The following is a 26,582-nucleotide window of genomic DNA, read 5'->3' as shown; positions in this document are numbered from 1 at the left end:
GCTTCATTGGTAGCTGAGGGGAAGGTGACAAGGAGGCATACAATCAATAAAATTAATCGGGACACTGGAACCCAGCTGCCTATATGTCGCCCATGCCTCCTTTCACCTGACCAGTGCCTCAATTTCTCTCGTCATAAGTGATAGAAGAATTAGGCCATTCGGCCCATCAAGTCTACTGCCATTCAATCATGGCTAATCTATCCCTCCTAACCATTCTCCTGCCTTCTCCCCATAACCCCTGACACCAGTACTAATAAAGAAACTATCTATGCCTTAAAAATATCCACTGCCTTTTCCTCCACAGCCTTCTGTGGCAAAGAATTCCACAGATTCACCACCCTCTGACTAAAAGAAATTCCTCCTCATCTCCTTCCTAAAGGAACATCCTTTAATTCTGAGGCTGTAACCTTTTGTCCTAGACTCTCCCACTAGTGGAAACATCCTCTCCACATCCACTCTATCCAAGTCTTTCACTATTCGGTAAGTTTCAATGAGGTCAATAGACAATAGGTGCAGGAGTAGGCCATTCGGTCCTTCGAGCCAGCACCACCATTCAATGTGATCAATGCTGATCATTCTCAATCAGTACCCTGTTCCTGCCTTCTCCCCATACCCCCAGACTCCGGATTTCCTTAAGAGCTCTCGCTCTCTTTTGAAAGCATTTAGAGAATTGGCCTCCACTGCCTTCTGAGGTAGAGAATTCCACAGATTTACAACTTTCTGACTGAAAAAGTTTTTCCTCATCTCTGTTCTAAATGGCCTACCCTTTATTCTTAAACTGTGGCCCCTGGTTCTGGACTCCCCCAACATTGGGAGCATGTTTCCTGCCTCTAACGTGCCCAACCCCTTAATAGTCTTATGTTTCAATAAGATCTCCTCTCATCCTTCTAAATTCCATGGTGTACAAGCCTAGTCGCTCCAGTCTTTCATCATACGACAGTCCCGCCATTCCTGGAATTAACCTAGTAAACCTACGCTGCGCGCCCTCAATAGCAAGAATATCCTTCCTCAAATTTGGAGACCAAAACTGCACGCAGTACTCCAGGTGCGGTCTCACTAGGGCCCTGTACAACTGTAGAAGGACCTCTTTGCTCCTATACTCAACTCTTGCTTTCTTCACTGCCTGCTGTACCTGCATGCTTCCTTTCAGTGACTGATGCACTAAGACACCCAGATCACGTTGTACGTCCCCTTTTCCTAACTTGACACCATTCAGATAATAATCTGCCTTCCTATTCTTACTACCGGAGTGGATAGCCTCACACTTATTCATATTAAACTGCATCTGCCCACTCACACAACCTGTTCAAGTCACCCTGCAACCTCATAGCATCTTCCTCACAGTTCACACTACCACCCAGCTTTGTATCATCTGCAAATTTGCTGATTATACTTTTAATCCCTTCAACCAAGTCATTAATGTATATTGTAAATAGCTGCGGTCCCAGCACCGAGCCTTGCGGTACCCCATTAGTCACTGCTTGCCATTCTGAAAGGGACCCATTTATCCCCACTCTTTGCTTTCTGTCTGCCAACCAACTTTCTATCCATGTCAGTACCCTACCCCCAATACCATGTGCTCTGATTTTGTCCACTAATCTCCTATGTGGGACCTTGTCGAAGACTTTCTGAAAGTAGAGGCACACCACATCCACCGGCTCTCCCCTGTTAATTTTCCTAGTTACATCCTCAAAAAATTCCAGAAGATTAGTCAAACAAGATTTCCACTTCGTAAATCCATGCTGGTTCGGAACGATCCTGTTACTGCTATCCAAATGCTCTGCAATTTTGTCTTTTATAATTGACTCCAGCAGCTTCCCCACCACTGATATCAGACTAACTGGTCTATAATTTCCCGTTTTCTCTCTCCCTCCTTTCTTAAAAAGTGAGATAACATTAGCTACCCTCCAATCCACGGGAACTGATCCTGAATCTATAGAACATTGGAAAATGATCACCAATACGTCCACAATTTCTAGAGCCACCTCTTTAAGTACCCTGGGATGCAGACCATCAGGCCCTGGGGATTTATCAGCCTTCAGTCCCATCAGTCTACCCAACACCATTTCCTGCCTCATTCTTCTAAACTTCCCCCCTCATTCTTCTAAACTTCAGCGACTACAGGCCCAGTGCCATCAAATGCTCATCATATATTAACCCACTCATTCCTGGGATCATGGTGGAAAGCAAAGGTTACTTGAAGTTAGAGAAATTAATATTTATACCGCTCGGATGTAAGCTGTTCCTACAATTTGCGTTGGGCCTCACTCGTAACAGTGGTGGAGGTCCAGGACAGAAAGGTCCGTTTGGGAGGGGGAGTTAATAAACATAGCACAAAAAGTAAGGAAATTTGTGTTTGGTAGATTATTTATTTGTTGTAACAATGCTTCTTGGCAATAAATCTTATACCATTGGAAAGCCTGTTTATTTCCCTTTTAAATGGTGCCACATTTGTAAGTAACATGCATTTGTGGGATGAGCAGCAGAGCTGAGTATATGGGTTGCGCCCATGAAAAATGTGCCAAATCTCTGCCAATGCCAAGTCTGTGTTGGGTAGTGTTAGCGTGCACGGATCACTGGTCGGTGCAGACGGTGGGCCGAAGGGCCTGTTTCCGCGCTCTATCTCTAAACTAATAACTAAAATCACAAGACTTAGACAGAAGCATTTTGAGGTCCAAATTTATAGTTGCCTAATTTCACTGAGTATAAAGCATTAAAATAAATAACAGTGGTCACTCAAAATGTTGAAACAAAGGTGTGGCAAAATAAATTATTACTTACAATATTTTCACCATTTACTAGAAATAGGAATTGTTTTGTTGTGTGACTGAAATGAGGTTAATTTAATTTTTGGGCTCTCTGTTGGTATGGTGTGGTAAAGCAGTTTAATTGAAACACCTACTCATTTACCCATTGTTCATAAGTTCTAGGAGCAGAATAAGGCCATTCGGCCCATCACGTTTACTCTGCCAGTTAATCATGCTGATTTATTTTTACCTCTCAACTCCATTGGCCTGCCTTCGCCCCATAATCCCTGACACCCAAACTGATCAAGGATTTGTCAATATCCGCCTTAAAAATATCCGTTGACTTGGCCTCCACAGCCATCTGTGACAATGAATTCCACAGATTCACCCCCCATTTTGTTTTCGTTCCAGTTTTTGAATAAAAAGAATAAAAAAGGCATATAACAGAAGCATGGTTATCTGGTTTAGATTACATGAGAATGTACATATTGTTATGTACTTGTGTGGTATATTGAGCAGTATTGGAATGCCCCAATATACAAGACACTTGGACTGCATCCGTGAGATTATCTGCCTGGTGATATTCTAAACCCACATTATGTTCATGGAAATGACATCAAAATAAGCAACATTGAACTAATATATGTAAAAGAAAACATCTTAATTACTGATAACATTACACTCTGATTACTGTGAAGTCTAATTTATCTTTAACTTTTTTTTCCCCTGATTCCTAGCACCCTGCATACAGTTTGTTGCAACAGCAGTGGAACAAGCCTATCCATTGATTTTTGAGTCTAGAAAGACGATCAAATAACCATTCCTATTACGGGACCACCTTAGTGGCTCTGAATAGATGGCTACAGAGGCGGTTTACCATATAACTATTCCAGGAATGGACATACAGCAAATGAGAGACTGAGAATATATGAACACAAGGCAAATGTATTCATATTGGGATGTTAATATTGTTTATATTGTGAACTGTTTACATGACATGATGCTGCTGTTTTTCTTAGGAGAGCCCTCCTTATAGTCTGCAGTAAGGGAACAGGATTGTAAAATGTGCACTACATTTAAAGTTGAACCATTTTTTCTGGTTGAGCTTAGTGTTTTATTGTGAGGTCTTTTTAAAAAAAAAAACGTTATGCTGTATATGAAAACCAAAGATGCCACCAATGTTGTTCATTTGGTTATAGTGTTTAAATACAATTAATAGAGGTGTATTTAATTTTAAGTAAGAACCCTGCTATAAGTCATAATTTATTGAAGAATTTACAAATGTTACAAAATTTACATTCATTGGTAAATTCTAAATATTATTTGTGAAAGCTATTTTGACTATAACGGGTCCTCCCAAGAAACGATTGTGGATGTCCAAATTATTTTAAATTCAGGTAAATGTGAATTTGATGTTTATTTTTTAAAGGAATGCATATTTGGCGAGTTTATGAAAATGGAAGGTTTCTAAATTTGGAATCATAATTGTATCCTATTAATTAGAAAAGCTAGTGCATCAAACCTTTCCTCAATTTTAGGGTTTTGAAAATCAGTTAAATGTTTGCATGGCTGCTTGTTGATCTTGATTTTTAAAATTGATCAGCTAAAGCTAAAAAAAAAACTTCATATACAGCATCATCAAATGGATCCTAAAAGGCACTGTAAATTAGTTTTATTAAAATAGTTACATGGTGTGATGCATACTGTATATCAACCATTGGAAATATTATCAAAACAAAGTATTGCATTAAGATTTTAAAGTAGTTACTTAGGAAACATTTTCTGTATTAGAAAAAAAGAATTGGGAATAAACTATATAGCCCATAATGCTGCAGAAGTTAATTTAAACTTATACCAGGAGCCTCATGCCTTTTCAATAAAGTGAATCTCACTATTGGTGAGTTCCAGGTGTTTATCATTTATAATTTGCTACAAACTGATCAGTGTAACTTTTGAGTTATGAATCTTTCATACTCCAAAAAGAATTGCTGCAACTATTACCAGCGAGATTTTTTTTTACACCCAGTTTTACTTGAAAAGAAATGCTTTATGATGCATAGCATTGTTCTGAAGTTCTTAATGCAACTTTTTAGCAAAAGTTGCTTTTAAAAAAATTGGATCTTAGTTAATGTCCGTCCACAGTTTCGACTGGAAAATTTAGTAGTTTGGCTCTGCTCTGCATAATAAAGTATGACATTGTCAGTATTTCATCAGATTTTATTTATAATGAGAACAAGATTTTAGATCAATAAATTGGATGTTCAAACAAAATGAGAGGCTTCTACATTGGAAAGCACGCTGCATTGTAGCAGTGAATCTGGTCATTGGCTCTGCATCCCTATTTCCAGCCAAACTCCTGTTCCTTGGCTATCTATCCTCACGAATGCTACCTGTTTGAAACAAAGAATATTCCATTGAACTTCAAACAATGTCACCTTTTATCATTGCAATTTCATGTAATCTGCAAGCAAAAATTTCAAATTATACAGCGCATAAATTAGAATCCAAATTTACTTGAACATAATCCTTTGAGTATTGGAAAGCACTTTTGAATAGCATTTTTTTTTCTGTTTTATAGAACAATTATGTTTTGTTTTGTAAATTTCCAGTTCTCCACAAAGTTGAAGTAGATGGATGTACACAATTGTAACATACCAATTTACACTATTCATACAATAAATGTAATCTTAACTTTTATGGTTGTTGGTTATTTTGTGTAACAAGGCTTCCTTGGTCTCAAAGGGTTATGTTGAACGACAGAGTGCATCTGTCATGTAAATAGTCACTTCAAAATCTATCAGCATTCTTGCTTAGATGTTCTGTTTTCATTACAATTGCCAATAGTTGGAAGTACTTTTATGCCATATCTTGGAAATCACCTTTCCTTTTGAAATTAAGGTGGGATAAGACAATTATGTACCGCAAAGACCAAGTGCTTATGTTGCTAAAATGTAGTTGAGTTAGTAGACGTTTTTCATAGAAAACTTGTAACTTTCCTATGTAAATCTGTAAATTCAGGACAACGTCTAAATCTACTCGGAAAATGTGTTTTTGATTGTTTTGAAACTTTCAGGTGCAAGGTCTGCAAGATTTATGAGCACTTCATTAAGATGAAAGTGTCAAACCTGCTTTGTTGGAATATATTTCGATGGATGAGTTTCAGTTTTATTTGCCTGGGATAAACAAAAGCCTAGGTACACGATTTATTTTTAAGGGAAATAAAAATTGGCTATGGCAGCTGATCAGAATTGGCCTGCATGGAAGGAAATGCACTGCCTATCAAAAGCATGGATTGGTAAGAATGGCATGGTCCTCCAATGAAAACAGATCAACTGACGTTCAACAAAGTCATGACAACGTTTCATGATGCCATCCGCAAGACTAATTATTTCAAAGAATTCTGTTGTATTTTTGTATGCCTGTGATATATGCGCTTATTGATGCCTGTGCTCTAACAGGGAAAATGGAAGTAATTGTTAACTTGGATTTCCATGTGAATTAGATTTGTACTGTACAATTAATTGACATACTAAATTGTTTGCTCATTGCATTTAGATAAACAGAATATTTACATAATGAAATTTGAATCAATTTATAGAAGACCACTTTCATGTTACAATCTTTGGACAATATTCTAAAAAATTGCTGTACCCAAACAGCAGAAATCATCCTGTACGTACAATGTGAATGGTCCGGTTTATTTACAACCCCATTTTAAAATGTGAATCAAAAAGCCTGACTAAAATTGAAGTCATTGAATGTTTGAAGAATACATTATAAGCTAAAGTCCAACTGAGTGCTAGGGAAAAGATTGCTGGAAACAAGTCATCCAGCGAAATCCCAGTTTCAGCCAGCTTATTCACGGGCTGATGTCAATGGGATTGCCATCAATTAATGGTTGATACAACTTCATCAGAATTGGGGACTTTTTGTGCTCAGTTCTGTTTGCAATACCTCAGCTCGTGAGACTAGACAATAGGTGCAGGAGGAGGACATTCGGCCCTTTGAGCCAGCACCGCCATTCAATGTGATCGTAGTTGATCATTCTCAATCAGTACCCCGTTCCTGCCTTCTCCCCATACCCCCTGACTCTGCTATCCTTAAGAGCTCTATCTATCTAGAAAACAGTGTATTCTCTCATGCTGGAGCACTTGAACCTGTGCTCAGTCTTGGCCCCATGATAACTGATATTGCATCTCTTCACTTTGACTCTTTGGTTAATGGCTTTTTCATGGTGCTTTTATATTTTCGACCATCCACTCAGCACAGAATAGGAGTATTACGGAATGCTTCCACCTATCTGGATCGGTACAATGCTAAACTAATCAAGAAGCACAGCACCATTCAAGATTAAATAGATTGCATGATTAGCAACCATTGGAACTATTGCAAAATGGATTACCCTAGAGGCCTACAAGATATGCAGACAACAGTTCTTCAACAATCCCACTCGGTTAAGTAATTTCTACCTTACAGAGTAAGGACTGCAAACTCCCATCCAAGTTACAAATTTTCCAGATTTGGAAATATTGTTTCTACTGCGGCCAAATCAAAATGTTGCCACTCCCTGCCCAGCAATGCTTCTGTACATCAACATGCAAGCAGCAGTGGTTCAAGCCAGTTCAATATCACCTTTACCAGAGCCATAACAGCCAACATTAAGTATTTGGCCTTACCAGCCAAATGTTTATATATGTTACCATTTCCTGCTTTTGCTAGTGGGTAATAAAAACTAGATCGCGAGTGAAAATTTGAAAATAGGGTAACATTAAGATATATTGAGATAAAGTTTGATCAAGAAATTGCAACATGAAATTTTTGTAGGGAAGACGTGCACACAAGCCATTGATAACGTGGAGAGCGGTGGATTATGATAACTCAGAGGACAGATGTCCTACAATTCCTGACTGAGCACAGTTTCTAGATGCAAGTCAGGAATAGGATATCTAAATTATTTTTTGCAATTAATAAATTAGCCACAGTGGGATTTCTCCTCTGCCAAACTTTAACTGAGGGAGCTCTGGGCCTCTTCGTGATAAGTAAGATAAATATAAGGGTGTGACTCCATGTTAAATTCCACTTTAATAAATGGCATTCTGGAATTTTCACTGGTGGTCTGGGATCTGAATACATGTACTTGCTATATAGTCTATATTAATTGGAATCTTTCACAAGGTTAACAGTAATAATGCTAAATTAATTGGGAATGTAAGATGTTAAATTTAAATATTCTGGAATTTCAATGTTTTGAACTCCACTCAATTGGCAAAGGTGAATTAGGACATCTTATAATCATTAGTCTAGCTGTTTAAAAAGAATAAGAGTAACTGGACATGTGATATCTGAAATGGAATGTACATATTTACCAAGGGTACAGAAACATTGAAATAATGTTTTGTGCCACTTCATTTTGGAAGCAATAGACAATAGGTGCAGGAGTAGGCCATTCAGCCCTTCGAGCCAGCACCGCCATTCAATGCGATCATGGCTGATCACTCTCAATCAGTACCCCGTTCCTGCCTTCTCCCCATACCCTCACTCCGCTATCCTTAAGAGCTCTATCCAGCTCTCTCTTGAAAGCATCCAACGAACTGGCCTCCACTGCCTTCTGAGGCAGAGAATTCCACACCTTCACCACTCTCTGACTGAAAAAGTTCTTCCTCATCTCCGTTCTAAATGGCCTACCCCTTATTCTTAAACTGTGGCCCCTTGTTCTGGACTCCCCCAACATTGGGAACATGTATCCTGCCTCTATTGTGTCCAATCCCCTAATTATCTTATATGTTTCAATAAGATCCCCCCTCATCCTTCTAAATTCCAGTGTATACAAGCCCAATCGCTCCAGCCTTTCAACATACGACAGTCCCGCCATTCCGGGAATTAACCTAGTGAACCTATGCTGCACGCCCTCCACAGCAAGAATATCCTTCCTCAAATTTGGAGACCAAAACTGCACACAGTACTCCAGGTGCGGTCTCACCAGGGCCCGGTACAACTGTAGGACCTCTTTGCTCCTATACTCAACTCCTCTTGTTACGAAGGCCAACATTCCATTGGCTTTCTTCACTGCCTGCTGTACCTGCATGCTTCCTTTCATTGGCTGATGCACTAGCACCCAGATCTCGTTGAACTCCCCCTCCTCCTAACTTGACACCATTCAGATAATAATCTGCCTTTCTATTCTTACTTCCAAAGTGAATAACCTCACACTTATCTACATTAAACTGCATCTGCCATGTATCCGCCCACTCACACAACCTGTCCAAGTCACCCTGTAGCCTTATTGCATCTTCCTCACAATTCACACTACCCCCCAGCTTAGTATCATCTGCAGGTTGCTAAAGCTGAAGAAAGTTCCTTCATTTGGTTGGTGCCACTTAAGGACCATTCGACTTCAGTACAGCAGATGTACTGTAAATTGGCTGTTGTAAAAACAAAACCTGTGTAATTTCTATTAGGGGAGAAAGAGAAGGTAATATTGTTATGTTAGACCTGACTCATCTACAAGTAGAAGAAGCGGACTATATGCCAACTCATGCTTATTTCTCCATTCAATTTGATCATGGCCAAACCATCCATACACTGCTTTCTTAAATCCGTTCATTCTCTTAATACTCAGGAATCTTCATTCTGTTTTGAATGTACTCACCAACTGAGCCTCCACTGCCCTCTTTAGTTTAGAATTTAATTGATTTATTGCCCTCCAGGTGAGGACATCGATAAGTCTTAAACAGCTGACCACTCAAGTTGATATTGTAACTCCCCAGTTTTGGCCAACCCCATCTAGGGGAAGTATCAGACTTGCAGTTGCCCTTTTTGAGCCCCTGGATCATCTACATCATTCAATAAGATTGTAGTTGGTCTAAGTCATTCCCTTGCCATTTAAAATACAATCTCAACTTTGAATATGGTTCTACCTCCATAGCTTTCTGGGGCAAAGTTCCATAAACTACTTTGAAGAGATTAAATTATTACCCATTCCAATGTAAAATAGTTGCTACTTCTGCCCCCTTTATTCTGAGACTGATTGCTAGTGCTGGACTTCCACATCTTTCCAGCATTTACACTGTCAAGCCCCATAAGACTATATGTTTCAATAAGATTGCCTCTCGCTCTTTTAAACTCCTTTGAATGCATAAGGTTATAAGTGATAGGAGCAGAATTAGGCCCTTCAGCCCATTGTCTACTCTACCATTCAATCATGGCTGATCTATCCTAACCCCATACTCCTCTCCTGCCTTCTCCCCATAACACCTCACACATACTAATCAAGAATCTATCTCTGCCTTAAGTATATCCATTGACGGTCTTCACAGCCTTCTATGGCAAAGAATTTCACACGTTCACCACCCTCTAAAGAAATTCCTCATCTTCCTAAAGGAATGTCCTTTAATTCTGAGGCTATGACCTAGACTCTCCCACTAGTGGAAACATCATCTCCACATCCACTCTATCCAAGCCCATTATGTACGTTTCAATGAGGTCCCCCTCTCATTCTTCTACACTCCAGCCAGTACAGGCCCAGTGCCGTTGAGCGCTCATCGTATTTTAACACACTCATTCCCAGGATCATTCTTGTAAACCTCTTCTGGACCCTCTCCAGACCCAATCTGTTTAATCTTTCTCCACAAACTAGCCCACCCATCCGCAAACTTGCTAGTGTTAAGGGCCTGTCCCACTTTAGGCGATTTTAAGGCGACTACCGGCGACTAGGCTGTCGCTGAACGTTCGCCGGGGTGTCGCGGGCATGATCGTGAGGAGTCTTCCAAAGATCGTAGTGGATCTCGGCGCGTCGCCGAGAAATCAAACGGTTTGAAATCTCTCGGCGACAGCTGGCTTGTCGCCAGGCATCGTAGCTTATTGCAGTCGCTGTCCCCAGGTTTGATAGGTTCCCTTAATTTACATTTAGAAGCACATAATATTAAAATAAGTAAAGTCATTTCAAAATACCATAAAATGCTCGTGTTTAACCAATTTATTTACCGTCAGGACATTTGACAGGTAGATTGGAGACGACCGTTTGACGGTCAGGTAAGCTTGGGAATTTTCGCGATGTTTATGGCCATCAGCCATTACATTTAAAGTGGGCTCCAAACCCAGATATGCAACCCAGAAACCAGGTATACATCTCCCTTACATTTTCAAAGAATGCCCACACACTTTTCACAAAAATCCACTGAACCACTTAAATTTTTTTTAATACAGCTATTAGTAAACTGGAAATAAATCCAGTTTATTCCTTGTTACCGTGAAGCTTGGTTTTTAAGTAACCCGGAGCGAAAATCAGGATGCCGGTGAAGCATTGGCAGCGTGGGAATTTTCGCGATTTTCTGTTTCAGAAGACGCTGTAATCTCGACCTGACTCGGCATTATTGTGGTCATTGTCGTCGGGTAAAAGAAAAGTTCAGCGATCTGCTACGACTTTGACAGTCGCCAAAAAGATCGCCTAAGTGGGACAGGCCTTTACTTCTAATTCCATCATCCAAATCATTAATATATATTGTAAATAGTTGCGGCCCCGGCACCGAGCCTTGCGGCACTCCACTCTCCACTGCCTGCCATTCTGAAAAAGACCCATTTATTCCTACTCTTTGCTTCCTGTCTGCCAACCAATTTTCTATCCTTGTCAATACCCTACCCCCAATACCATGTGCTCTAATTTTGCTCACCAACCTCCCGTGTGGTACTTTATCAAAGGCTTTCTTAAAGTCTAGATACACTACATCCACTGGCTCTCCTTCGTCCATTTTACCTGTCACATCCTCAAAAAATTCCAGAAGATTGGTCAAGCAGGATTTCCCCTTCATAAATCCATGCTGACTTGGACCAATCCTGTTACCGCTATCTAAATGCGCCGTTATTACCTCTTTAATAATTGACTCCAGCATCTTCCCCACCACCGATGTCAGACTAACTGGTCTATAATCCCCCATTTTCTCTCTTGTTCCTTTACCTACCCTCAATCCACAGGATCTGATCCTGAATCTATTGAACATTGGAAAATGTCTTTACTAATCTTTTTTTCTTAACATACCTAAAGAAGCTTTTACTGTCCTTTATATTCTTGGCCAGCTTTGCTTCGTACCTCATCTTTTTAACCCGTATTGCCTTTTTTGCTATATTCTGTTGTCCTTTGAAAGTTGCCCAATCCGCCGGCTTCCCGCTACTCTTTGCTATCTTATACATTTTTTCTTTTAGTTTTATTCCATCTCTAACTTCTCTTGTCAGACACGGTTGCCACTTACTCCCCTTAGAATCTTTCTCCCTCTTTGGAATGAAGTGATCTTCTGGATTATGCCCAGAAATTCCTGCCATTGCTGTTCCACCGTCATTCCTGTTAAAATCCATTTCCATTCGACCGTGGCCAGCTCCTCGTGCCTTCATAGTGCCCTTTGTTCAACTGCAACACTGACATTCCTGGTTTAACCTTCTTCCTCTCAAATCGCAGATTAAAACTAATCATATTATGGTCACTACCTTTACCTTGAGTTCCCTTATTAAATCTGGTTCATTGGACAACACCAAATCGAGAATTGCCTTCTCTCTGCTAGGCTCCAGTACAAGCTGCTCTAAGAATCCATCTCGGAGGCACTCTACAAACTCCCTTTCTTGGGGTCCAGAGCCAACCTGATTTTCCCAGTCTACCTGCATATTGAAATCCCCCATAACTACAGTGACATTACCTTTGTTACATGCCAATGTTAACTCCCGCTGCAACTTACACCCTATATCCAGGCTAGTTTGGGGGTCTAGATAATTCCCATTAGTGTTTTCGTACCTTTACAATTCCTCAACTCCATCCACAGTGACTCTACATCGTCAATCCCAATGTCACCCTCGCAAGGGACTGAATTCCATCCCTCACCAACAGAGCTACCCCACCTCTTCTGCCCACCTGCCTGTCCTTTCTATAGGACGTATAACCCTGAATATTCAGTTCCCAGTCTTGATCCTTCTGCAGCCACGTCTCTGTAATTCCCACAATGTCATACCTACCAATCTCTAACTGAACCTCAAGCTCTTCCACTTTACTTCTTATACTTTGCGCATTCATAAATAGTACTTTTAATCCTTTGCTCATCTCAGCTTCCACTCGCTGTTTTGCTCTTGTGTTATTTTATTTTCCTCCATCTTTTCCTTTAATTTAATTGAGTCAATTTCTTTTAGTTCTTCTCTTGCTCTTCATTCAAATTTTTTTTTTTTCTAAACCAGTCTTGTTGGATTGATGTGTGATCTTGGTGTTATTCCAAAAAATGTCACCAAACGCATGGCAACACACAAGGACCCATTCTGAGAACTTGTCAGATAAAAAAATTGATTCCTGTAGTCTTGAATTGCTGGAGTCAGTGTGATTGCTGATTCGCCATTTTGTATTAACTTCAAATTAAAATCAGAAAAGTGTCGATGTTAAGAAATCTGAATCTACTGGCAATATTCAGCAAGTCAGGCAACATTTCGTGGAGAGAGAGAGAGACAGTGTTAGTGTTTCCTGTCGACAGCCTTCTGTCAGAACTGGAAAAGTTAAAAATAAAATTTGCATTAATGTACAAAAGAGTTGAGAATGGAGACAATAGACAATAGGTGCAGGAGTAGGCCATTCGGCCCTTCGAGCCAGCACCACCATTCAATGTGATCATGGCTGATCATTCTCAATCCCATACCCCCTGACTCCGCTATCCTTAAGAGCTCTATCTAGTAAAAGACGTACACCTGTGATTAGGTGGATAACAAGGTTATCCAGATGGCACACTGCTTTCGGAGTTGAGTTGCTAACAGGTGATTGAAAAAAGTAAAGTAAAAGGAGAAAACAATCTTCTGGAACGCGACCATGTACAGAACAGTTGCTGGAATTCTGAAATAAAACTAACTGCGATAATTGTAAAGAAAGAAAGACAGAGTTCATGTTACACAATAGACAATAGGTGCAGGAGGAGGCCATTCGGCCCTTCGAGCCAGCACCGCCATTCAATGTGATCATGGCTGATCATTCTCAATCAGTACCCCGTTCCTGCCTTCTCCCCATACCCCCTGACTCCGCTATCTTTAAGAGCTCTATCTAGCTCTCTCTTGAATGCATTCAAAGAATTGGCCTCCACTGTCTTCTGAGGGAGAGAATTTCACAGATTCACAACTCTCTGATTGAAAAAGTTTTTCCTCATCTCTGTTCTAAATGGCCTACCCCTTATTCTTAAACTGTGGCCCCTTGTTCTGGACTCCCTCAACATTGGGAACATGTTTCCTGCCTCTTAACGTGTCCAACCCCATAATAATCTTATACGTTTCGATAAGATCTCCTCTCATCCTTCTAAATTCCAGTGTATACAAGCCTAGTCGCTCCAGTCTTTCAACATATGACAGTCCCGCCATTCCGGGAATTAACCTAGTAAACCTACGCTGCACGCACTCAATAGCACCTGGATGATCTTGTATCAGAACGGGTCAGATCTTGTATCAGAACGGGCTGGTTATCTGAAATTATCAAAATCAATATTGATTCCCAGGTCTGCATATTGCAAGACAGAGATGAGGTACTGTTGTTCCTTAAGCTTATTTCATGCCATAGTGGAACATTACAGTAAGTCAAAGACAGAAATGGGATTGGAATAATGAATTAAAGCAACATTATAAGCAGACCAGACAGACAGGCTTTCTGCAATGTGGTTGCCCAATTTGCATTTCAGTTCTCCTATGTAGATGAGAGCACAAATAGAACGTACAACAGTACTGCACAAGAAAAGGCCCTGGGACCCACAATGTCTGCAAAACATGATGCCGAGACCATCACTTATCTACCTGCACGTAACTAATATTACTCCATTCCCTGCATATCCACATGCTTATCCAAGTCTTCTAAATACCACTAACATCTGCTTCACCCACCACCCCTGGCACGCGTTACAGCCACTCACCACCCGCTGTGTAAAACACTTGTTCTGCACATCTTTAAACCTTGCCCTGCTTGCCTTCAAGCTATCTTCTTTAGTATTTCATTTTTCCATTCTGGGAAAACGATTCCCATTGGTTGTCACTTTCAGGGAGCGATGGACTTGCATCCCAAGATCCCTCTGTACTTCCATGCTCCAAAGTGTCTTGCCATTTACTTCCTTTCTTAGGCCCCCTCGGTCATGGCTGACCATGGGTGATGCGTCCTAGTTGGCTGCTTGCTCCACACCTCGGCTAGAGCAGCGTCGCTTGTGGCTGAAGAGACCAATGCGGGAGTGACAGTCTCTGTCGCAAAGGTCACATTTGTGTGTGGACCCTGGTCTGTTGAAGTTGCTGCGCTCCTTTCTCCGTGCCCGCTTTTCTGCCGCTGCGTTCATCAGTTTCTCTTCCCCTGTTTTGAGATGTTGATTCAGGGCACCTCTCCACCTCCTATGGTCAGCTGCAAGGCTCTCCCAGGACTCCAAATCGATGTCGTGCACCTTCAAATCTCTCTTGCAGACATCCTTGTAACATGGCTGGGGGCGGCCGATGGTTCTCCTCCCAGATGTTAGCTCTCCATAGAGGATGTCGTTTGGAATATGGCCATCCTCCATGCGGTGGACATGGCCCAGCCACTGCAGCCTGCGCTGCCTGAGTAGAGTGTACATACTCGGAAGGCCAGCGCCAGACAGAATCTCGGCGTTGGACACTCTGTCTTGCCAGGATATACCCAGGATTCGGCGGATGCTTCTAAAGTGGAAGGTGTTGAGTCTTCTCTCCAGTCTGGCAATATGTAGTCCATGTCTCACTGCCGTAGAGCAGCGTGCTGTTGACACAGGCGTTGTAGACTGCTATCTTTGTCTTCACTGTCAGCTTTGGATTGGTCCACACTCGAGTTGTGAGGCGAGCGAGAGTTGTAGCTGCCTTCCCGATCCTCTTGTCAATCTCTGTGTCCAAGGAGAGGTTGTCGGTGATGGTGGAGCCGAGGTGCATGAACTTATGGATGGCAGCGAGTTCATAGTCGTCGATGGTGATGACAGACGGTGCCTCTGTATCCTGCCCCAGGATAGGATACAGAGCCATTTACTATATACCTCCTAAAATGCAACTTGTTCATACCTGTTTGGATTATGCACCATCTGCCATTTAGGGTCAGAGAGTTATTCAGCTGGGAAATGGGTCGTTTGGTCCAATTTGTCCATGCCAACCAAGTTTCCTAACTAGTAAGTCCCATTTCCCAGCATGTTCACCATTCAAAACCGATAATGAAACCAGAAAAATTTGAATCCTCAGAGGAACCATGTTCCCTTGCAACCATCCCTTTTCTGCTGATGATTTCAGTATTCACTTCAGCATGAAACCTGAGGCTCAGAAGTTCATAAGTCATCGGAGCAGAATTAGGCCATTCGGGCCATCAAGTCTACTCCGCCATTCAATCATGACTGATCTATCTTTTCCTTTCAACCCATTCTCCTGCCTTCTACCATAACTCGACACCCTTACTAATCAAGAATCTGTAAATCCCCACCTTATTTTATTTTCCTCCATCTTTTCCTTTTAATTTAATTGAGTCAATTTCTTTTAGTTCTTCTCTTGCTCTTCATTCAAATTTTTTTTTTTTCTAAACCAGTCTTGTTGGATTGATGTGTGATCTTGGTGTTATTCCAAAAAATGTCACCAAACGCATGGCAACACACAAGGACCCATTCTGAGAACTTGTCAGATAAAAAAATTGATTCCTGTAGTCTTGAATTGCTGGAGTCAGTGTGATTGCTGATTCGCCATTTTGTATTAACTTCAAATTAAAATCAGAAAAGTGTCGATGTTAAGAAATCTGAATCTACTGGCAATATTCAGCAAGTCAGGCAGCATTTCGTGGAGAGAGAGAGAGAGACAGTGTTAGTGTTTCCTGTCGACAGCCTTCTGTCAGAACTGGAAAAGTTAAAAATAAAATTTGCATTAATGTACAAAAGAGTTGAGAATGGAGACAATAGACAATAGGTGCAGGAGTAGGCCATTCGGCCCTTCGAGCCAGCACCACCATTCAATGTGATCATGGCTGATCATTCTCAATCCCATACCCCCTGACTCCGCTATCCTTAAGAGCTCTATCTAGTAAAAGACGTACACCTGTGATTAGGTGGATAACAAGGTTATCCAGATGGCACACTGCTTTCGGAGTTGAGTTGCTAACAGGTGATTGAAAAAAGTAAAGTAAAAGGAGAAAACAATCTTCTGGAACGCGACCATGTACAGAACAGTTGCTGGAATTCTGAAATAAAACTAACTGCGATAATTGTAAAGAAAGAAAGACAGAGTTCATGTTACACAATAGACAATAGGTGCAGGAGGAGGCCATTCGGCCCTTCGAGCCAGCACCGCCATTCAATGTGATCATGGCTGATCATTCTCAATCAGTACCCCGTTCCTGCCTTCTCCCCATACCCCCTGACTCCGCTATCTTTAAGAGCTCTATCTAGCTCTCTCTTGAATGCATTCAAAGAATTGGCCTCCACTGTCTTCTGAGGGAGAGAATTTCACAGATTCACAACTCTCTGATTGAAAAAGTTTTTCCTCATCTCTGTTCTAAATGGCCTACCCCTTATTCTTAAACTGTGGCCCCTTGTTCTGGACTCCCTCAACATTGGGAACATGTTTCCTGCCTCTTAACGTGTCCAACCCCATAATAATCTTATACGTTTCGATAAGATCTCCTCTCATCCTTCTAAATTCCAGTGTATACAAGCCTAGTCGCTCCAGTCTTTCAACATATGACAGTCCCGCCATTCCGGGAATTAACCTAGTAAACCTACGCTGCACGCACTCAATAGCACCTGGATGATCTTGTATCAGAACGGGTCAGATCTTGTATCAGAACGGGCTGGTTATCTGAAATTATCAAAATCAATATTGATTCCCAGGTCTGCATATTGCAAGACAGAGATGAGGTACTGTTGTTCCTTAAGCTTATTTCATGCCATAGTGGAACATTACAGTAAGTCAAAGACAGAAATGGGATTGGAATAATGAATTAAAGCAACATTATAAGCAGACCAGACAGACAGGCTTTCTGCAATGTGGTTGCCCAATTTGCATTTCAGTTCTCCTATGTAGATGAGAGCACAAATAGAACGTACAACAGTACTGCACAAGAAAAGGCCCTGGGACCCACAATGTCTGCAAAACATGATGCCAAGACCATCACTTATCTACCTGCACGTAACTAATATTACTCCATTCCCTGCATATCCACATGCTTATCCAAGTCTTCTAAATACCACTAACATCTGCTTCACCCACCACCCCTGGCACGCGTTACAGCCACTCACCACCCGCTGTGTAAAACACTTGTTCTGCACATCTTTAAACCTTGCCCTGCTTGCCTTCAAGCTATCTTCTTTAGTATTTCATTTTTCCATTCTGGGAAAACGATTCCCATTGGTTGTCACTTTCAGGGAGCGATGGACTTGCATCCCAAGATCCCTCTGTACTTCCATGCTCCAAAGTGTCTTGCCATTTACTTCCTTTCTTAGGCCCCCTCGGTCATGGCTGACCATGGGTGATGCGTCCTAGTTGGCTGCTTGCTCCACACCTCGGCTAGAGCAGCGTCGCTTGTGGCTGAAGAGACCAATGCGGGAGTGACAGTCTCTGTCGCAAAGGTCACATTTGTGTGTGGACCCTGGTCTGTTGAAGTTGCTGCGCTCCTTTCTCCGTGCCCGCTTTTCTGCCGCTGCGTTCATCAGTTTCTCTTCCCCTGTTTTGAGATGTTGGTTCAGGGCACCTCTCCACCTCCTATGGTCAGCTGCAAGGCTCTCCCAGGACTCCAAATCGATGTCGTGCACCTTCAAATCTCTCTTGCAGACATCCTTGTAACATGGCTGGGGGCGGCCGATGGTTCTCCTCCCAGATATTAGCTCTCCATAGAGGATGTCGTTTGGAATACGGCCATCCTCCATGCGGTGGACATGGCCCAGCCATCACAGCCTGCGCTGCCTGAGTAGAGTGTACATACTCGGAAGGCCAGCGCCAGACAGAATCTCGGCGTTGGACACTCTGTCTTGCCAGGATATAACCAAGATACAGCGGATGCTTCTAAAGTGGAAGGTGTTGAGTCTTCTCTCCAGTCTGGCAATATGTAGTCCATGTCTCACTGCCGTACAGCAGCGTGCTGTTGACACAGGCGTTGTAGACTGCTATCTTTGTCTTCACTGTCAGCTTTGGATTGGTCCACACTCGAGTTGTGAGGCGAGCGAGAGTTGTAGCTGCCTTCCCGATCCTCTTGTCAATCTCTGTGTCCAAGGAGAGGTTGTCGGTGATGGTGGAGCCGAGGTGCATGAACTTATGGATGGCAGCGAGTTCATAGTCGTCGATGGTGATGACAGACGGTGCCTCTGTATCCTGCCCCAGGATAGGATACAGAGCCATTTACTATATACCTCCTAAAATGCAACTTGTTCATACCTGTTTGGATTATGCACCATCTGCCATTTAGGGTCAGAGAGTTATTCAGCTGGGAAATGGGTCGTTTGGTCCAATTTGTCCATGCCAACCAAGTTTCCTAACTAGTAAGTCCCATTTCCCAGCATGTTCACCATTCAAAACCGATAATGAAACCAGAAAAATTTGAATCCTCAGAGGAACCATGTTCCCTTGCAACCATCCCTTTTCTGCTGATGATTTCAGTATTCACTTCAGCATGAAACCTGAGGCTCAGAAGTTCATAAGTCATCGGAGCAGAATTAGGCCATTCGGGCCATCAAGTCTACTCCGCCATTCAATCATGACTGATCTATCTTTTCCTTTCAACCCATTCTCCTGCCTTCTACCATAACTCGACACCCTTACTAATCAAGAATCTGTAAATCCCCACCTTAAAAATACCCAATGACTTGGCCTCCACAGCCATCTGTGGCAATGAACTCCATAGATTTGCCACCCTCTGACTAAAGAAATTCCTCCTCCTCTCCTTTCTAAAGGTGCATTTTTTTTATTCTGAGGTTCTGTCCTCTGGTCCTAGACTCTCCCACTAGTGGAAACATTCTCTCAGCATCCAAGCCAGAGAATCAAGAAAATCAACTTGCCATGAATATTTAAAGTTCCAATCAGTGTAAAATTCTGTCAGTCTGAAGAAGGGTCACAACCTGAAATATTGCCCATCCATGTTCTCTAGAGATGCTGCCTGAACCGCTGAGTTACTCCAGCACCTTGCGTTCTGCATTGACTAACCACCCTTGTGCATTCCTTTGCGCCCGTTTCCCACACACCCATGCCTATCTGCAGCCAAGTTTGTAATGATTCCTTCCTTGCTTCCATTCCATAAAGGAAACAGTGAATGCATCATGGGGGACAGTGAGTAGTCCTGGCTCACTTTGGACTTCCCCATCTCAACTGTGTGACACTTCTAGTCTGAGATCAGCTCCCTTTAAAAGACACAGACATGATGTCAGATAATATAGGTTAGTTGGGTCTGTGGCAGATGTTCAATGATGGTGGTCTTTGCCTTGGTGAGGCCTTCCGCATTCAGCTGCAGCAGGGTGATGCCAGCCGGCTCGACATCCGAAAGGTGCCCGCCCTAAGAAGGGCGTGCCAAGCTGCAGCGACTGAGGTTGCATTTGGGCTGCAAACTGGTTTTTCTGCTTCTGCTGTCTCTGTTTGTTGTCGTTCGCCTGACTGAGGTCAGTTGACAAGGCTCACCACGGGGAGGTCGACAACATGAGAAACGGAGTCCCTCAAGGCTCGGTACTGGCCCCCATGCTCTTCAACCTCTACATCAGCGATCTACCACGCACGACCTCGCACCAGTATGGATACGCAGATGACTTGGCCCTACTGCACTTGGACAGAAGTTGGTCAAATGTTGAGGATATGCTCTCGGCGGATATGGAACTTGTCGCGGGATACCTTAAGACCTGGAGACTAAAACTGAGTTTGGCAAAAACCACCACAACGGCCTTTCACCTGAACAACAAGGAAGCTCAACGCCAGCTAACCGTCACCCTCAATGGGTCACCCCTACCCTACAACCCATTTCCTACATACCACGGGGTGAAACTAGATCGGCAGCTGACCTACAAGCAACACCTTGAAGCTCTCCGTGCTAAAGTCTCGGCACGGAACAACCTCCTGCGTTGCTTGGCCGGATCGTCATGGGGCGCCAGGACATCTACTCTTCGAAGTAGTGCTCTTGCACTTGTGTACAGCGCCGCTGAGTATGCCGCCCCAGCATGGTGCCGCAGCGCTCATACCAGCAAGCTAGACGCCACCCTCAATGACACCATGCAGATCATCACTGGCTGCCTACGCCCTACTCCGACGGATCTCCTGCTGGTGCTCGCAGGTATCGCACTCATCAAGATTCGCAGAGAGTTCTTCACTCATAGGCTGGTGTGCAAGGCCCCATCGGACGCCAAACATCCTTTGCACCACCTCGCCCAGGATTCACAGCAACTGGGACCTCAACGCCTGTCATCTCGTCGCCCTTTCTCCCGTCACGCAGCGACCCTCTGTGGCTCCAGTTTCAACATACTAGGAGCATGGAGAACCAGCTGGGAACAGACATCGCAACCTCCTCAATTCACTGTCGCACCAAACACCACAGCCCCACCCGGCTCGGACATGCCCCGCAAAGAGTGGGTCGCCCTGAACCGGCTCTGTACAGGGGTCGGCCGGTTCAACGCCAACATGCATCGTTGGAGGTTGCGTTCATTAGCAGCCTGCATGTGTGGAGTAGACCAGCAAACAGCGCAGCACGTCATTTTCGACTGCACTGTCCTCCGTCCCCCTGGTGGAGGGGTAGACCTCACGTCCCTCGACAACAGCACATTGCACTGGCTACAATGGCTGAAGGGCGTTACATAATTTCTGCTGCCTCAAACGCAAGAAGAAGATAGGTTAGTTTTATCTGATCATTCCGGGAATTAACCTAGTAAACCTACGCTGCACGCCCTCAATAGCACCTGGATGATCTTGTATCAGAAGGGCGTTACATAATTTCTGCTACCTCAAATGCAAGAAGATAGGTTAGTTTTATCTGATCATAGAGTGTAGGAGAGTACAGCACAAGAACAGGCTCTTCAAGCCACCATGTTTGCCGATCATGGTGCCCAATTTAATTAATCCCATTTGCCTGCTCAGCACAAGAACAGGCTCTTCAAGCCACCATGTCTGCCGATCATGGTGCCAAATTTAATTAATCCCATTTGCCTGCTCATGCTCCATATCCATCTATTACAAGTGCATGTCTAAATGCATCTTAAGCATGAATGTCACATCTGCTTCTACCACCAGCCCTGGCAGTGTGTTCTAGGTACTTACCATTTCCTGTGTAAAAAAAGTTCCCCCTCTCACCTTAAACCTATGCACTCCAGTATTTCGCATTTTCCACCTAGGGAAAAAGATTTTGACTATTTACCCTATTAATGCCTCTCATAATTGTGTATACTTTTATCAGATTACCCCCATCAGCCGCCGATACTTCATAGAAAACAATCCAAGTTTATCCAAACTCCTTCCAGCTAATATTCTCCAATGCAGGCAACATCACGATGGACCACTTCTGCACCCTCTCCGGTGATTTAATGAACCAGCATGACTTGCCAACTTTGACAGTTATTGCCCCAAATGATGAAGGCAAGCATGTAATACATGTTTTTTACCTCCCAATCCACTTTGGTTGTCACTTTCTGGGAGCTATGAACTTGAATCCAGAGATCCCTCTGCACTTCCATGCTCCAAAGGGTCCTGGCATTTACTATATGCAGGTACATTTCTCTTGTACTGACCTCCCAAAATCCAACAGTTCATACTTGTTAGGATTATACACCATCTGCCATTTACGATCATAGAGTCATTCAGCAGGGAAATCGGCCCTTCGGTCCAATTCATCCATGCCAACCAACTTGCCTAACTAGTTAGTCCCATTTGCCTGCATTTGGTTCATATCCCTCTTCGTCACTCCCATCCATGTACCTGTCCAAATATCCGATAAATATGTAGGAAGGAGCTGCAGATTCTGGTTTGCACCGGATAGACACAAAATGTTGGAGTAACTCAGCGGTACACTGAAGATAGATACAAAATGCCAGAGTAACTCAGCAGTACACTGTTCCTACAGCTGCGTCTGGCAGCTCATTGTCCATACCCATCACATTCTGTGAAAGGTTTGGCTCTCAGGCCCCCTTTAAATTTTTCCCCTTTCACCTTCAAGCTGTGCCTTCTGGTTTTAGACTCCACTACCCTGGGGGGAAAAAACAAGCTCATTTCATTGGGTCTACTGTGGATAGGGTGAGCAGTTTTAAATACTTGGGAGTCCGCATCAAAGAGGATCTGACATGGGCAACGCACATTGCCGCACTGGTGGGCAAGGCAAAGCAGCGCCTTTACCACCTTAGACAGCTGAGGAAATTCAGAGTGTCTCTGAGGATCCTTCATTGCTTCTACTCTGGGGCTGTAGAGAGCATCCTGTCCGGCAACATTACAGTCTGGTTTGGGAACAGCTCTGCCCAGGACAGGATGGCCCTGCAGAGAGTAGTGCGTTCGGCAGAACGCACCATGGGAACTACACTAGCCCCCCTGCAGGACCTATACATCAGGAGGTGTAGATCGAAAGCAAGCAAGATTATGAGGGACCCCTGCCACCCCAGCAATGGACTGTTCCAGATGCTATGGTCAGGCAAACGCCTCCGTTGTCACGCTGTGAAAATGGAGAGGATGAGACGGAGTTTCTTCCCACAGGCCATCAGGACTGTTAAATTTTATAACTCCAGGGACTAAATTTTGTCTTCTCTGTATTAACTTTATTTATATGCTGTAACTGTAATTCTTTTTTGTGCAAAATCCGCAGGCATTGCCACTTTCATTTCACTGCACATCGTGTATGTGCATGTGGCAAATAAACTTGACTTGACTTGACTTGATCCCTCGATCTCGTGCTCCAGAGACAAAAACCATACCCTAACCTTTTTTCTCCATGCAAATTTTGAAATGGGCTATATTCTGTTGTGTTCATTGACTACCTTCCTCACTATCTGCAACTTCAACTTTCATATAATTCGCAAATTTATTAATTGACCTACAATTTCATTCACATTGTTTATCTATATCTATATACTAAAACTCTCGTTTGTTTGTTTGTTCCTGAACTACAGCCAAAATGGTACACGATAGCACGACAATTTTAGGCCCACCTTACTCACAGTCATCCCTTTGGTGCTAATGGAAGAAGTTTCATTGAAATCGGTGTTGCATTTTTAAATTTTGTTCACATTATAAATTAAAATCTATCTCCTAGAGAGGGGGGGGGGTGGGGATGGAGTGGGGGGAAGGGGGGAGAGGGGAAGGGGGGGAGAGGGGGAGTGGGGAGAGGGGAGGGGGGGAGGGGGGAGGGGGAGTGGGAAAGGAGAGGGTGCTGTACTAATGCAGGAGAGGTTTGGGCCCAACGGATCCACTTGGTCTGGTAGATTACTAAAACTCTCATCTTGTATGTATATATATATAGGTGTACGTATGTTCCCGAAATACAGCCAAAACGGTACACGATAGCACAACAATTTTAGGGGCACCTTACTCACCATTGGCCTGCGGTGTGCAGTGTCAAACTTTTGCGCTCTCATGTACCGTTTTGGCTGTATTTCGGAGACATCCCCCATAAAATAAACCACCATTTTAATCTAATAGGAGTGTTCTGGAACAGTCCATTGCTGGGGTGGCAGGGGTCCCTCATAATCTTGCTTGCTCTCGATCTACACCTCCTGATGTATAGGTCCTGCAGGGGGGCTAGTGTAGTTCCCATGGTGCGTTCTGCCGAACGCACTACTCTCTGCAGGGCCATCCTGTCCTGGGCAGAGCTGTTCCCAAACCAGACTGTAATGTTGCCGGACAGGATGCTCTCTACAGCCCCAGAGTAGAAGCAATGAAGGATCCTCAGAGACACTCTGAATTTCCTCAGCTGTCTAAGGTGGTAAAGGCGCTGCTTTGCCTTGCCCACCAGTGCGGCAATGTGCGTTGCCCATGTCAGATCCTCTTTGATGCGGACTCTTCTGACCTTCATGGGGACAATCATGGGGACAAACATGGGGCAGCGCATTTTGTCCGCTCTCCTGCTGCTGGCCGCCGTGATGGCCACCCGAGGCCAGGGTGAGCGGCTCCCTCTCCCCTTTCCTCTCCCCCCTCGCCGCCACCCCCGCCCCGCGGGAGTTTCAACGGCCCGGCAGCCGTGTCTGCGTAGTGCGCTCCCACTTTCCAGGCTAGGCAGCTGCGCCTGCGCAATTGTGAGAGGGCTGCCGGGCCCGGTATCCACGAGTGCGCAGTTGGGGGAGTTACCGGCCCGGCGGCCGCTATCCTGCTGCAGGCTGTCGTGATGTCTGCCCGGGGCCGGGGTAAGTGGCTCCCTCTCCCCTTTCCTCTCCCCCCTCGCCCACTCCCGGCCCCACAACAGGGACGCAACGGGTCCACGAGTCGTCTAGTATCTATCTATATACTAAAACTCTTGTTTGTTTGTTCCTGAACTACAGCCAAAACGGTACACGATAGTGCGACAATTTTAGGTCCACCTTACTCACCGTCGTCCCTTTGGTGTTATATCGGTGTTATATTTTTTAACTTATTCACATTTTAAAGTTTAAATCTATCTCCTAGGGAGGGGGGGGGGGGGGGGAGGAGGGAGGATAAGCGGGGGATTTTTAGATTTTTTTTTAGATTTAGAGATACAGTGCGGAAACAGGCCCTTCGGCCCACCGAGTCCGCGCCGCCCAGCGATCCCCGCACATTAACACTATCCTACACACACTAGGAACAATTTTTACATTTACCTAGTCAATTAACCTACATACCTGTACGTCTTTGGGGTGTGGGAGGAAACCGAAGATCTCGGAGAAAACCCACGCAGGTCACGGGGAGAATGTACAAACTCCGTACTGACGGCACCCGTAGTCAGGATCGAACCTGAGTCTCCGGCGCTGCATTCGCTGTAAAGCAGCAACTCTACTGCTGCGCCACCGTGCCGTTTGAGGGGGATGGAGTGGGGGGAGTGGAAGGGGGAGGGGGAGTGGAGGGACGAGTGGTGGAGGAGGGGAGGAGGGATGGGAGGGGGGAGGGGGGGCAGAGGGGAGGGGGGGTGGAGGAGTGGGTGCTGCACCAATGCAGGAGAGGTTTGGGCCCAACGGTCCACTTGGTCTAGTATATTACTAAAATCAACAAAGGTCAAGAGTTTATTTGATATATGCACGGGTATGAGCCGGAACAATCAGTCTTACCTGCTGCAGTTTCACAGGCACATTCGATGCGACAACAGCAACAAATAAATATCCCAGAAAATAACAATTATTTAAAGTAAACAAGCAACATGATAATACAAACGCCAAAGTACACGGAGCAACCATAGCAGGGCAGAGTCATTAGTGGTTCAGTGTTGAGGTAGGGTTGTGGTTAAGTTTGTGAGGGTGATTCAAGAACCTGATGGTTGCTGGGAAGAAGCCTTTTTTGAACTTGGAGGTCACAGTTCACAGGTTCTTGTACTTTCTACCCGATGGTAGCAGTAAGAAGAGAACACAGTCAGGATGGTGTGGGTCTTTGATGATATTAGCTGCCTATTGAGGCAGTGTTTCCTACAGATCCCCTCGATAGTGGGGTTGTCAGTATCTGTGGGCAAGTTCCACCACTTTTTCCAGCCCCGTTTAAACAATCAGCTGCTTAGTCTTGCTAACACTGAGTGCAAGATTGTTGTTATGGCGCAACTCACCCGGGTTGCCAATCTCTCTCCTGTACTCATAATCTATTATTCATTCAACTATGGTGTCAGGTAGATACAAAATGCTGGAGTAACTCAGCAGGACAGGCAGCATCTCTGGAGAAAAGGAATGGGTGACGTTTCGGGTCGAGACCCTTCTTCAGACTGAAGAAGGGTCTCGGCCCAAT

The 26,582-nt window shown here is 43.9% G+C and overlaps 1 protein-coding gene across 1 annotated transcript in view; it reads left to right on the top strand.

Annotated features, from left to right (window-relative positions):
- The window catches only part of tbpl1 (TBP-like 1), a 39,338-nt gene extending 31,542 nt beyond the window's left edge, over window positions 1-7,796 (top strand). Inside the window, exon 8 of the mRNA XM_078399766.1 lies at window positions 3,485-7,796. Coding sequence (XP_078255892.1) covers window positions 3,485-3,564 — 80 coding nt within the window. The 3' untranslated portion in view covers window positions 3,565-7,796. The remainder of the gene's footprint in view (window positions 1-3,484) is intronic.
- Window positions 7,797-26,582: the final 18,786 nt, after the last annotated feature.

Source organism: Rhinoraja longicauda, chromosome 5, assembly GCF_053455715.1.
Source record: "Rhinoraja longicauda isolate Sanriku21f chromosome 5, sRhiLon1.1, whole genome shotgun sequence".
Lineage (NCBI taxonomy): Eukaryota > Metazoa > Chordata > Chondrichthyes > Rajiformes > Arhynchobatidae > Rhinoraja > Rhinoraja longicauda.
The sequence above is the reverse complement of the archived record's forward strand: the minus strand, read 5'-3'. Positions and strand labels throughout refer to the sequence as shown.